The sequence below is a fragment of the Hemiscyllium ocellatum genome, chromosome 3, assembly GCF_020745735.1.
Source record: "Hemiscyllium ocellatum isolate sHemOce1 chromosome 3, sHemOce1.pat.X.cur, whole genome shotgun sequence".
Taxonomy (NCBI): Eukaryota; Metazoa; Chordata; class Chondrichthyes; order Orectolobiformes; family Hemiscylliidae; genus Hemiscyllium; species Hemiscyllium ocellatum.
In genome coordinates, this window is record NC_083403.1 from 12,155,477 (window position 1) to 12,170,663 (window position 15,187).

The 15,187-nt window shown below is 48.6% G+C and overlaps 1 protein-coding gene across 2 annotated transcripts in view; it reads right to left on the reverse strand.

Moving 5' to 3' along the window:
• Nucleotides 1-15,187, reverse strand: part of galnt14 (UDP-N-acetyl-alpha-D-galactosamine:polypeptide N-acetylgalactosaminyltransferase 14 (GalNAc-T14)) — a 205,891-nt gene that overhangs the window by 1,894 nt on the left and 188,810 nt on the right. For both annotated transcript variants that reach the window (XM_060855677.1, XM_060855685.1), the window contains 2 exons: nucleotides 14,107-14,251; nucleotides 10,204-10,323 (listed from right to left, as the gene is read on the reverse strand). In XM_060855677.1, coding sequence (XP_060711660.1) covers nucleotides 10,204-10,323; nucleotides 14,107-14,251 — 265 coding nt within the window. The remainder of the gene's footprint in view (nucleotides 1-10,203; nucleotides 10,324-14,106; nucleotides 14,252-15,187) is intronic.

Consider the following 15,187-nt stretch of genomic DNA (forward strand, 5'->3'; position numbering starts at 1 on the left):
CCTGGAGTTGTTCAGGGAGAGGTGGGCGCCGCAGGGAGTGGAGTGCATCATTTCCTCCTCCAACTCTATTTTGATTTAGTCCCTGCCCTCCCCTTCACTGTTTGATCACACAGCATTGCCCTTTGATGTGAAGGGTACTGCTTGTCACTGGCCACTCGGGTGTTTCCTTTCTTCCTGCTGGTGGAAATTAAATAAAGTTTCGTGCACTTTCTGTCTCTCACTGTGTCTCACACCTGCACACACACACCATGGGTGCTGGGGAACAAATAAGTACGACCGCAGTTAGGCGGTAGGGTGGGGGTAAAATATAAGAAACAAAAAACAAAAACAATTTTTAAAAAGACAAAAATGAAAAAAATTAGGAAAGTTGTTTATCTCTCTCTCTCTCTCACGGACACACAAACAGAGAAACACACACTCACAGACACGCACACACAGACACAGAGAAACACACACTCACAGACAGGCACACACAGACACAGAGAAACACACACTCACAGACAGGCACACACAGACACAGAGAAACACACACTCACAGACACGCACACACAGACACAGAGAAACACACACAGTCACGGGCACGCACACACAGACACAGAGAAACATACACACTCACGGACACGCGCACACAGACACAGAGAAACATACACACTCATGGACACGCACACACAGACACAGACACAGAGAAACACACACCCTCACGGACACGCGCTCGGACACACAGACACAGACACAGAGAAACACACACATTCATGGACACGCGCTCGGACACACACACACAGACACAGAGAAACATACACACTCACGGACGCGCACACAGACACAAACACACACACTCACGGACACGCGCACACAGACACAGACAAACATACACACTCACGGACACGCGCACACAGACACAAACACACACACTCACGGACACGCACACACAGACACAGAGAAACACACACACTCACGGACACGCGCTCGGACACACACACACAGACACAGAGAAACACACACACTCACGGACACGCACACGCACGCACACACAGACACAGAGAAACACACACACTCACGGACACGCACACACAGACACAGACACAGAGAAACACACACACTCATGGACACACACACACAGACACAGAGAAACACAGAACATGGACACACACACTGATCTCTCCATAACACATATCCCATAAACATTGTGGTACCTGTACAGTATAGACCGAAAGGTCTGCAGCAGAAGGAAGGTCAACATCAACTGAAACTGCTTTCATCTCGCCCCTACCTACATACAGATGGAAACAAGGAGCTGATTTCACACTCAGCCCTCCTGGGTGATGTTGTCATACAATATTCAACATTACAAACGACTTGGAAAAAAACCTCTTATTCTCCATTTCTTGATGACTTTCACGTAATGACCAAGATCCTGGTTAAAAGAGGAGATCATTTTTTAAGGACTCCATCTTTCGGAACTCTGTGAAGGCCTTTGATCAGTCTTGGCCTGGGACGGAGGAGACATTTTCAGCGCCACCGACTGAATTTGTTCTTCACCTTCAATCACATTATCCCTGTCCGCAGATAAATCTAACTGAGTGGGTCTCCATCGGACAAATCTATCTCACTCTGCCCACCTTCAGAGATATCTATCTGACTCTGTCCCCCATCAGACATATCTATGTGACTCTGTCCACCATTGGACATATCTATCTGATTCTGTCCACCATCAGACACATCTGCCTGACCCTGTTCACCATCGTACATATCTATCTGACTCTGTCCCCCATTGGACATATCTATCTGACTCTGTCCCCCATTGGACATATCTATCTGTCTCTGCCCACCATCGGACATATCTATCTGACTGTGTCCACCATCAGACACATCTGCCTGACCCTGTCCACCATCGGACATATCATTCTGACTCTGTCCCCCATCGGAAATATCTATCTGGATCTGTCCTACATCGGACATATCTATCTGACTCTGTCCCCCATCGAATATATCTATCTCACTCTGTCCATCATCGGACATATCTGTCTTACTCTGTCCCCCATCGGACATATCTATCTCACTCTGTCCACCATTGGACATATCTATCTGACCCGGTCCATCATCGGACATATCTATCTGACTCTGTCCCCCATCGAATATATCTATCTCACTCTGTCCATCATCGGACATATCTGTCTCACTCTGTCCCCCATCGGACATATCTATCTCACTCTGTCCCCCATCGGACATATCTATGTGTCTCTGTCCACCATCGGTCATATCTATCTGACTCTGTCCCCCATCGGATATATCCATCTCACTCTGCCCACCATCCGACATATCTATCTGACTCTGTCCCCCATCGGACATATCCATCTGACTCTGCCCACCATCCGACATATCCATCTGACTCTGCCCACCATCCGACATATCTATCTGACTCTGTCCCCCATCGGACATATCTATGTGTCTCTGTCCACCATCGGTCATATCTATCTGACTCTGTCCCCCATCGGATATATCCATCTCACTCTGCCCACCATCCGACATATCTATCTGACTCTGTCCCCCATCGGACATATCCATCTGACTCTGCCCACCATCCGACATATCCATCTGACTCTGCCCACCATCCGACATATCTATCTGACTCTGTCCCCCATCGGACATATCTATCTGACTCTGCCCACCATCCGACATATCTATCTGACTCTGTCTACCATCGGTGATATCTATCTGAGTCCATCCTCCATCTGAATTAGTTTCTGTTGGGACTCATGACCCAACCAATTCACCAGATTTATTTGAGTTTTAACTCTCTGCCTCTTCCTGAACCCCTGAAGGAAAAACTGTACAAACCCGGCCTATCAATCATCTTGACCTTTCTCCCACTGCACCTTTTGCTGCCTCTCCCTGTCAGCCCACTTTCACCATTTCCAATGATATTGTTTCACCGCAACGTTCTGGTTCAAATTCAGACTTCTTCTCTCTCACTCTAACAAGGGGATACTGAACATTTGACCCGATATGTCCTGCTGATCTATTCAAAACAGGATGAGAAGGGAAACTCCAGTGTTTTGTTCATTCATTCACGGGATGTGGGTGTTGCTGGCTGGGCCAGTATTTATTGTCCATCTCTAATTACCCAGAGGGCAGTTTTAAGTCAACTACATTGCTGTGGGTCTGGAGTCACACACCGGCCAGACCATGTCAGGACGGCAGATTTCCCTCCCCAGATGACATTGATTTTGTGATTGTCATTAGACCCTTAATTCCAGATTCTTTATCCAATTCAAATTCTCCCATCTGTCACATTGGGATTTGAACCCAGATCCCAGGTCATTCACTGAGTAGCTGGATTAATGCCACCACGCCATTGCCTTCCCATTGCATTGTAACCCTCTCCTGAACCAAACGGAGGACCAGTGACAGACAGCCGCTTGGGACTCGACACAGCAATTAATTTCGGCAAACGTTTGTAACAATTTGCTCGTCATTCCAAATGCCTCACTCCACACTGAATGGTTACCTCTTACAGTGACGAGCTGACTCCCTTGAAGTAATCAGAATGTAGCCTCCATCACACTCTCACTGGCCATTCCCATGTTGGGAAAGATACTGATGGTCGATTCTTTCCTAAGGTATGTCACCCTCTTTCCTGTTTTACTGGGTGTTCCACAACTTTGTCTAACTCTGGCCACACAGACAAAGACACAGTCACAGATAGACAGTGACCCAGATTAACACATACACATAGAGACACAGTCACAGACAGAGACACAGACACAGATAGACAGTGACCCAGATAAACACATACACATAGAGACACAGTCACAGACAGAGACACAGACACAGATAGACAGTGACCCAGATTAACACATACACATAGAGACACAGTCACAGACAGAGACACAGACACAGATAGACAGTGACCCAGATAAACACATACACATAGAGACACAGTCACAGACAAAGACACAGACACAGATAGACAGTGACCCAGATTAACACATACACATAGAGACACAGTCACAGACACAGACACAGATACAGATAGACAGTGACCCAGATTAACACATACACATAGACTCACAGTTACAGACAGAGACACGGTCACAGACAGAGACATAGGCACAGACACAGATAGACAGTGACCCAGATTAACACATACACATAGAGACACAGTCACAGACAGAGACACAGATACAGATAGACAGTGACCCAGATAAACACATACACATAGAGACACAGTTACAGACAGAGACACGGTCACAGTCACAGACACAGACACAGACACAGATAGACAGAGACCCAGATAAACACATACACATAGAGACACAGTCACAGACAGAGATACAGACACAGATAGACAGTGACACAGATAAACACATACACAGAGACACAGCCACAGAGACACAGACACAGACACAGATAGACAGTGACCCAGATAAACACATACACATAGAGACACAGTTACAGACAGAGACACGGTCACAGACAGAGACACAGGCACAGACACAGATAGACAGTGACCCAGATTAACACATACACATAGAGACACAGTCACAGACAGAGACACAGATACAGATAGACAGTGACCCAGATAAACACATACACATAGAGACACAGTCACAGACAGAGATACAGACACAGATAGACAGTGACACAGATAAACACATACACATAGAGACACAGTCACAGACAGAGATACAGACACAGATAGACAGTGACCCAGATAAACACATACACATAGAGACACAGTTACAGACAGAGACACGGTCACAGACAGAGACACAGGCACAGACACAGATAGACAGTGACCCAGATTAACACATACACATAGAGACACAGTCACAGACAGAGACACAGATACAGATAGACAGTGACCCAGATAAACACATACACATAGAGACACAGTCACAGACAGAGATACAGACACAGATAGACAGTGACACAGATAAACACATACACATAGAGACACAGTCACAGACAGAGATACAGACACAGATAGACAGTGACACAGATAAACACATACACAGAGACACAGCCACAGAGACACAGACACAGATAGACAGTGACCCAGATAAACACATACACATAGAGACACAGTTACAGACAGAGACACGGTCACAGACAGAGACACAGGCACAGACACAGATAGACAGTGACCCAGATAAACACATACACATAGAGACACAGTCACAGACAGAGACACGGTCACCGTCACAGTCACAGACACAGACACAGACACAGATAGACAGAGACCCAGATAAACACATACACATAGAGACACAGTCACAGACAGAGATACAGACACAGATAGACAGTGACACAGATAAACACATACACAGAGACACAGCCACAGAGACACAGCCACAGACACAGATAGACAGTGACCCAGATAAACACATACACATAGAGACACTGTCACTGACAGAGACACAGATAGACAGTGACCCAGATTAACACATACACATTGTCTGTAACTGTGAGTCTATGTGTATGTGTTTATCTGGGTCACTGTCTATCTGTGTCTGTGTCTCTGTCTGTGACTGTGTCTCTATGTGTATGTGTTTATCTGGGTCACTGTCTGTCTGTGTCTGTGTCTCTGTCAGTGACTGTGTCTCTATGTGTATGTGTTAATCTGGGTCACTGTCTATCTGTGTCTGTGCCTGTGTCTCTGTCTGTGACCGTGTCTCTGTCTGTAACTGTGAGTCTGAGACACGGTCACAGACAGAGACACAGGCACAGACACAGATAGACAGTGACCCAGATTAACACATACACATAGAGACACAGTCACTGACAGAGACACAGACACAGACAGACAGTGACCCAGATAAACACATACACATAGAGACACAGTCACAGACAGAGACACAGACACAGATAGACAGTGACCCAGATAAACACACACACATAGAGACACAGACACAGAGACACAGTCACAGATAAACAGTGACCCAGATTAACACACACACATAGAGACACAGTCACAGACAGAGACACAGTCATAGACACAGATCGATAGTGACCCAGATAAACACATACACATAGAGACACAGTCACAGACACAAACACAAATAGACAGTGACCTAGATTAACACATACACAAAGAGACACAGTCACAGACACAGACACAGACACAGACAGACAGTGACCCAGATTAACACATACACATAGACACACAGTCACTGACTCAGACACAGTCACAGACACAGATACAGATAGACAGAGACACAGATTAACACATACACATAGAGACACAGTCACAGGCAGAGACACAGTCACAGGCAGAGACACAGACACAGATAGACAGTGACCCAGATTAACACATACACTTAGAGACACAGACACAGATAAGATCGTTCTTCCCTATCAGGACAGTTGTATTCCTCTGCAACCCCACACTATAGAAAATTGATTCATGGAAAACCGTGTTGAAAATCATGCTCTAGAAAACCCTATAGACAATTGCGCTATAGAAAACCCTGTAGTAAATCATGATATAGAAAACCCTGTAGAGAATCACACTACATAAACCCCTATAGAAAATCACACCACAGAAAATCACACCATAGAAAACCCTATAGAAAATCACTCTGTTGAAAACCATATAGAAAATCACGCTATAGAAAACCTCATAGAAAATCACGCTAAAGTAAATCCTGTGGAAAATCACACTATATAAAACCCTATAGAAAACTATGCAATAGAAAACCCTATAGCAACTCACATGATAGAAAACCCAATAGAAAATCACACTATAGAAAACCCTGTAGAAAATCATACTATTGAAACACCTATAGAAAATCACATTACAGAAAACCCCGTAGAAAATCATGCTTTAGAAAACCCTATAGAAATCATGCTGTAGAAAACCCTATAGAAAGTCATGCTATGGAAAACCCTATAGAAAATCATGCTATTGAAAACCTATAGAAAATCACACGGCAGAAAATCTGTAGAAAGTCATGCTATAGAAAATCACACTATAGAAAACCCTGTAGAAAGTCGTTCAACAGAAACCCTATAGAAAATCATGCTACAGAAAACCCTGTAGAAAATTGCTCTATATAAAACCCTATAGAAAAGTACATGATAGAAAACCCGACAGAAAATTGCATTCAGTAGAAAGTTCACATTCTCCAAACTGTGGCCACAATTCATTCGTCTCGTTCTAGTCAATTCACCTTCACCAAATCCGTGTTATAGCAGAACAGCCGGTCGATACAAATACATAAACACACTGAGACACAGTCTCACAGAGACATATTCTCAGACAGAAACACACACACACACACACAGAGATACATGCATAAACACATACACACAGACACACATGCACAGACACACACACAAACATAGACACATGCGTGCGCACACACAGACACATACATGCAGACACACACATACACATGCAGCCATACATGCATCCACATACAGACATGCACACACACACATACACAGACACGCACACACAGACACATACAGACACAGCATAGACACACACAAACAGACATACAGACACACATTTAGACATTCACGAACACACATACACACGATGCATGCACACAGAAACACACAGACACACGCACAGACACATACACAGGCACACACACATACAGACAGAGACACACACACACACACACACACACACACACGCACACACACACAGACATGCATGCACACAGACACATAGACACACAGGCACACATGTACACAAATAGATATATGTGCGCACACACAGGCAGACACATGCATACACACAGGCCCACAGACACACGCGCACACAAACACACACTGAGACAGATACATACACACAGACAGACAGACACACATACACACACACACACACACACACACACACACACACTAACCTGAGCTCACAGATGGGATGAGATTCTGGTAGTGAGTGTCAGTAGAGTCATAGAGATGTACAGCACAGAAACAGACCCTTCGGTCCAACTCGTCCATGCTGACCAGATATCCCAACCCAATCTAGTCCCACCTGCCAGCACCCGGCCCATATCCCTCCAAACCCTTCCTATTCATATACCCATCCAAATGCCTCTTAAATGTTGCAATTGTACCAGCCTCCACCACTTCCTCTGGCAGCTCATTCCATACACGCACCATCCTCTGCGTGAAAAAGTTGCCCCTTAGGTCTCTTTTATATCTTTCCCCTCTCACCCTAAATCTATACCCTCTAGTTCTGGACTCCCCGACCCCAAGGAAAAGACTTTGCTATTTACTCTATCCATGCCCCTCATAATTTTGTAAACCTCTATAAGGTCACCCCTCAGCCTCCGATGCTCCAGGGAAAACAGCCCCAGCCTGTTCAGCCTCTCCCTACAGCTCAGATCCTCCAACCCTGGCAACATCCTTGTAAATCTTTTCTGAACCCTTTCAAGTTTCACAACATCTTTCCGATAGGAAGGAGACCAGAATTGCACGCAATATTCCAACAGTGGCCGAACCAATGTCCTGTACAGCCGCAACATGACCTCTCAACCCCTGTATTCAATACTCTGACCAATAAAGGAAAGCTTACTAAACGCCTTCTTCACTAAGCTATCTATCTGCGACTCCACTTTCAAGGAGCTATGAACCTGCACTCCAAGGTCTCTTTGTTCAGCAACACTCCCTAGGACCTTACCATTAAGTGTATAAGTCCTGCTAAGATTTGCTTTCCCAAAATGCAGCACCTCACATTTATCTGAATTAAACTCCATCTGCCACTTCTCAGCCCATTGGCCCATCTGGTCAAGGTTCTGTTGTAATCTGAGGTAACCCTCTTTGCTGTCCACTACACCTCCAATTTTGGTGTCATCTGAAAACTTACTAACTGTACCTCTTATGCTCGCATCCAAATCATTTATTTAAATGACAAAAAGTAGAGTTCTCCCTGTATTCCATGAGATCTAACCTTGCTAATCAGTCTCCCATGAGGAACCTTGTCGAACGCCTTACTGAAGTCCATATAGATCACATCTACCGCTCTGCCCTCATCAATCTTCTTTGTTACTTCTTCAAAAAACTCAATCAAGTTTGTGAGACATGATTTCCCACACACAAAGCCATGTTGACTTTCCCTAATCAGTCCTTGCCTTTCCAAATACATGTACATCCTGTCCCTCAGGATTCCCTCCAACAACTTGCCCACCACCGAGGTCAGGCTCACCGGTCTATAGTTCCCTGGCTTGTCTTTACCGCCCTTCTTAAACAGTGGCACCACGTTTGCCAACCTCCAGTCTTCGGGCACCTCACCTGTGACTATCGATGACACAAATATCTCAGCAAGAGGCCCAGCAATCACTTCTCTAGCTTCCCACAGAGTTCTCGGGTACACCTGATCAGGTCCTGGGGATTTCTCCACCTTTAACCATTTTAAGATATCCAGCACTTCCTCCTCTGTAATATGGACATTTTGCAAGATGTCACCATCTATTTCCCTACAGTCTATATCTTCCATATCCTTTTCCACAGTAAATACTGATGCAAAATATTCATTTAGTATCTCCCCCATTTTCTGCGGCTCCACACAAAGGCCGCCTTGCTGATCTTTGAGGGGCCCTATTCTCTCCCTAGTTACTCTTTTGTCCTTAATATATTTGTAAAATCCCTTTGGATTCTCCTTAATTCTGTTTGCCAAAGCTATCTCATGTCCCCTTTTTGCCCTCCTGATTTCCCTCTTAAGTATACTCCTACTTCCTATATACTCTTCTAAGTATTCACTCGATCTATCCTGTCTATACCTGACATATGCTTCCTTCTTTTTCTTAACCAAACCCTCAATTTCTTTAGTCATCCCACATTCCCCGTACCTACCAGCCTTCCCTTTCACCCTGACAGGAATATACTTTCTCTGGATTCTCGTTATCTCATTTCTGAAGGCTTCCCATTTTCCAGCCGTCCCTTTACCTGTGAACATCTGCCTCCAGTCAGCTTTCGAACGTTCTTGCCTAATACCGTCAAAATTGGCCTTGCTCCAGTTTAGAACTTCAACTTTTAGATCTGGTCTATCCTTTTCCATCACTATTTTAAAACAAATAGAATTATGGTCGCTGGCCCCAAAGTGCTCCCCACTGACCCCTCAGTCACTTGTCCTGCCTTATTCCCCAAGAGTAGGTCAAGTTTTGCACCTTCTCTGGTAGGTACATCCACATACTGAATCAGAAAATTGTCTTGTACACACTTAACAAATTCCTCACCAGTACTTACCTGTTTGCTATCTTTGTCTCGACAGGACATTAAAATAACCTGGGCACCTGGGTACAGGCTGGCAGCAGAGAGACACTGCTGGTTCTGACGGATCTGCTGGTCTCGGGTATATATCCATTCCTAGAGAGAGATTAAAAACAGCGAATTTCAGTCCCTGTTGAAGATGGGACCTGGGCTTTGGCACTGATCCCGATCCCATCAGCTGCTGTGGGTCACGGGACAGAGACACTGACCCCGGTCGCATCAGCTGCTGTGGGTCACGGGACAGGCACACTGATCCCGATCCCATCAGCTGCTGTGGGTCACGGGACAGAGACACTGACCCCGGTCGCATCAGCTGCTGTGGGTCACGGGACAGAGACACTGACCCCGATCCCATCAGCTGCTGTGGGTCACGGGACAGAGACCCTGACCCCGATCCCATCAGCTGCTGTGGGTCACGGGACAGGCACACTGACCCCGATCCCATCAGCTGCTGTGGGTCACGGGACAGAGACACTGACACCGATCCCATCAGCTGCTGTGGGTCACGGGACAGAGACACTGACCCCGATCCCATCAGCTGCTGTGGGTCACGGGACAGGCACACTGACCCCGATCCCATCAGCTGCTGTGGGTCACGGGACAGAGACACTGATCCCGATCCCATCAGCTGCTGTGGGTCACGGGCCAGAGACACTGACCCCGATCTCATCAGCTGCTGTGGGTCACGGGACAGAGACACTGACCCCGATCCCATCAGCTGCTGTGGGTCACGGGCCAGAGACACTGACCCCGATCTCATCAGCTGCTGTGGGTCACGGGACAGAGACCCTGACCCCGATCCCATCAGCTGCTGTGGGTCACGGGACAGAGACACTGACCCCGATCCCATCAGCTGCTGTGGGTCACGGGCCAGAGACACTGACCCCGATCTCATCAGCTGCTGTGGGTCACGGGACAGAGACACTGACCCCGATCCCATCAGCTGCTGTGGGTCACGGGACAGAGACACTGACCCCGATCCCATCAGCTGCTGTGGGTCACGGGACAGAGACACTGACCCCGATCCCATCAGCTGCTGTGGGTCACGGGACAGAGACACTGACCCCGATCTCATCAGCTGCTGTGGGTCACGGGACAGGCACACTGACCCCGATCCCATCAGCTGCTGTGGGTCACGAGACAGAGACACTGACCCCGATCCCATCAGCTGCTGTGGGTCACGGGACAGGCACCCTGACCCCGATCCCATCAGCTGCTGTGGGTCACGGGACAGAGACACTGACCCCGATCCCATCAGCTGCTGTGGGTCACGGGACAGAGACACTGACCCCGATCCCATCAGCTGCTGTGGGTCACGGGACAGGCACACTGACCCCGATCCCATCAGCTGCTGTGGGTCACGGGACAGAGACACTGACCCCGATCCCATCAGCTGCTGTGGGTCACGGGACAGAGACACTGACCCCGATCCCATCAGCTGCTGTGGGTCACGGGACAGAGACACTGACCCCGATCCCATCAGCTGCTGTGGGTCACGGGACAGAGACCCTGACCCCGATCCCATCAGCTGCTGTGGGTCACGGGACAGAGACACTGACCCCGATCCCATCAGCTGCTGTGGGTCACGGGACAGAGACACTGACCCCGATCCCATCAGCTGCTGTGGGTCACGGGACAGAGACACTGACCCCGATCCCATCAGCTGCTGTGGGTCACGGGACAGAGACCCTGACCCCGATCCCATCAGCTGCTGTGGGTCACGGGACAGAGACCCTGACCCCGATCCCATCAGCTGTTGTGGGTCACGGGACAGAGACACTGACCCTGATACCATTATCAGACTCTGGTGGATGAATGGAGGATGGGACTGGGCCCATTGGAAGCAGGCCCCATACTGACTGGTGAGGGGACGCGGTCAGGGCTTGAATCAATCCAGCTAAAAGCCCTATCTCTGCAGGGACATTCATGATTGGTGCTGAACTGAAATATCAGTCAGGCCTCTGATTTCCACTGACGTCCCTCCCGAACTGTGCTCCTGCAGGTCACATCTATTGACTCTGCCTTCCACTCACCCTGTCCATGCCTGTCAAAATCTCTGTCACGTTCCCCCCTCAACCTTTTCTGTTCTAAAGGAATATCCTGAGCTTCTCTGGCCTCTCTCCATCGCTGAAATGCTCCATCCCAGGCAGCGTCCTGGTGAGTCTCCTCCACACCCCCTCCCCCTCCAGTGTAACCCCAGTCCTTCCTACAGCGTGGTGACCAGAACAACACACACACTGCTCCAGCTGGGGCCTCACTAACCCTAACAATAACCTCCCTGCTCGGATAATCTACAGCAAGTGTTGTGTGTGCCTCCTAATCTCCTCTATCAATCGATCTGGCCACCTACAGGAATTCATGGAGAAACCCCCAACCCCATCCCATACCTCCCCCCACCCCACCGCCCCCCCCCCCCACAAGATCCCTCTGCTCCTGTGAGCTTCCTCCTTCCTCCCCACCACTAAATCACCAGCCAGTGATTTCAAAACCTCTCAAACCGCTTGTGGGGGTGGGGGGGGGGGGGGATGGTGGGGTGCAGGGTGGAGTTTGGAGTTTGTACATTTTGATGGACAGATTTAAGGAGCTGTTCAAGGATTAGCTGACCTTAGCGTGGTCGGGGGTGGGGGAGACGTTTGTGTGTTTTGAAGGCAGGTTGAACATGTCGAGGATTTTCAAAGGGGTTGCTGAACTCTGGATCACGCGTGCGAGCTCTTTCAGATTGTCCAATGTTTAGTTTTTTTTTGTTGCAAGTGATTATCGTTCTTTGTCGGGGTTGGTCTTGTAACTGCTCCCTTTCTCCACAGGCGCTGGCAAATCACAGGAGTTTCCCTCTGGCCCGCTCCCTGTCATGGGTCCATCCTGACTCACCACGGTTTCTCAGAATCAGAATCCGCCCTTTGGCCCAACCAGCCCACTCCCACACTCTGAAGGGGAACCCACCCTCTGAAGGGGAACCCACCCAGGCCCATTCCCCGACCCTATGTTCACCCCTAACTTACACATCCCTGATACACTATGGGGCAATTTAGCATGACCAATCCACCTGACCTGCCCATCTTTGGACTGTGGGAGGAAACCGGAGCACCCGGAGGGAACTCATGCAGACACGGGGGGAATGTGCAAACCCCACACAGCCCAAGGCTGGAATCGAACCTGGGACCCTGGTGATATGAGGCAGCAGTGCTAACCACTGAGCCACCTACTCAGATCACTGGATTCAGAGTGCTCACCATTACACCATTACCCATGCCTACATGACAAGTTATAATGTCCCTCAGGATCATTTCCACTAGTTTGCCCACCTCTGACAGACTGACATTCCCACTGTCAGCCTGGGATGTGATTGTGGGGTGTGGGGTCTGAACTTATTAACCCCACCTACAAAGGGTACAAAACACGCTCTCTCTCTCTCTCGATCATTACCTCTTCCCAAATGTCTCCAAACTAACTTATATCTTCAAGTAGCTATTTCCAGTCCATTTTTGCATCTCAGCTTCAGAAAACTGGCCTTTCCACAATTAGGAAGATTACCTCTGGGTATCTTTTCCATGAATACATTACAATTCAACCATTAAAGGTCTCTCCTGTGGATACCCTGACAGCTGCCCAGCGATATCCCTGCAAAGTAAACCCAGAACTGGCCCCTCTCACACTGGCCTGAAGGAGCTCCTTGAGAATTCTGCACCTTCCAGACCTTTCCCACTGATCTCTCCCAGTTAATGTTTGAATAATTGTAAGCACCCCTTTATTACTGCCCCACCGTTCCTGCAATTTGCTGCGATTTGCTCCCCCTGACTTGGGGTGGGCGCAGTCCCTATCCCTATCGATGCTGAATTCTGTGGGGCGTGTTCCTGAGGGAGAGACAGTGAGGCCGCGTACCTGATTACTTGCTGGGACATTGTTTTCCTGGACACAGTGCCTGAGAGTGACAGTTAGCGAATCCTGATCGCCTGCTTTCCGACTCTCCACACAATCCCGTCTTTGCTGGATCACTCCCGGCCGGGAATCAGATTCCACAGGGATTCTGCATTCAAAGACCAAAGCGACATTTGAGCGAGACTTCTCTGTTGTGTCTGACCTCTAGGCAAGGGGATCAGTGGGGTGAGAGACAGAGAGAGAGACAGAGAGAGAGAGAGAGAGAGAGAGAGAGACAGAGAGAGAGAGAGAGAGAGCTGGAGGAGACAGAGAGAGAGAGAGAGGAGGAGACAGAGAGAGAGCAGGAGGAGATGGAGAGAGAGAGAGAGAGAGAGAGGAGGAGACAGAGAGAGAACAGGAGGAGACGGAGAGAGCAGGAGGAGACAGAGAGAGAGCAGGAGGAGAGAGAGAGAGAGCAGGAGACGACGGAGAGAGAGAGAGAGCAGAAGGAGATGGAGAGAGAGAGGAGGAGACAGAGAGAGCGAGCAGGAGGAGACAGAGAGAGAGAGAGAGCAGGAGGAGGCAGAGAGAGAGAGAGAGCAGGAGGAGACAGAGAGAGAGAGCAGGAGGAGACAGAGAGAGAGAGCAGGAGGAGACAGAGAGAGAGAGAGGAGGAGACAGAGAGAGAGCAGGAGGAGACGGAGAGAGCAGGAGGAGACAGAGAGAGAGAGAGAGAGAGCAGGAGGAGACACAGAGAGAGAGAGAGAGAGGAGGAGGAGACAGAGAGAGAGCAGGAGGAGACAGAGAGAGAGCAGGAGGAGACGGAGAGAGCAGGAGGAGACAGAGAGAGAGAGAGAGAGAGAGCAGGAGGAGACACAGAGAGAGAGAGAGAGAGAGAGGAGGAGGAGACAGAGAGAGAGCAGGAGGAGACAGAGAGAGAGAGGAGGAGGAGACAGAGAGAGAGAGAGCAGGAGGAGACAGAGAGAGAGAGCAGGAGGAGAGAGAGAGAGCAGGAGGAGACGGAGAGAGAGAGAGCAGGAGGAGACAGAGAGAGAGAGCAGGAGGAGAGAGAGAGAGCAGGAGGAGACGGAGAGAGAGAGCAGGA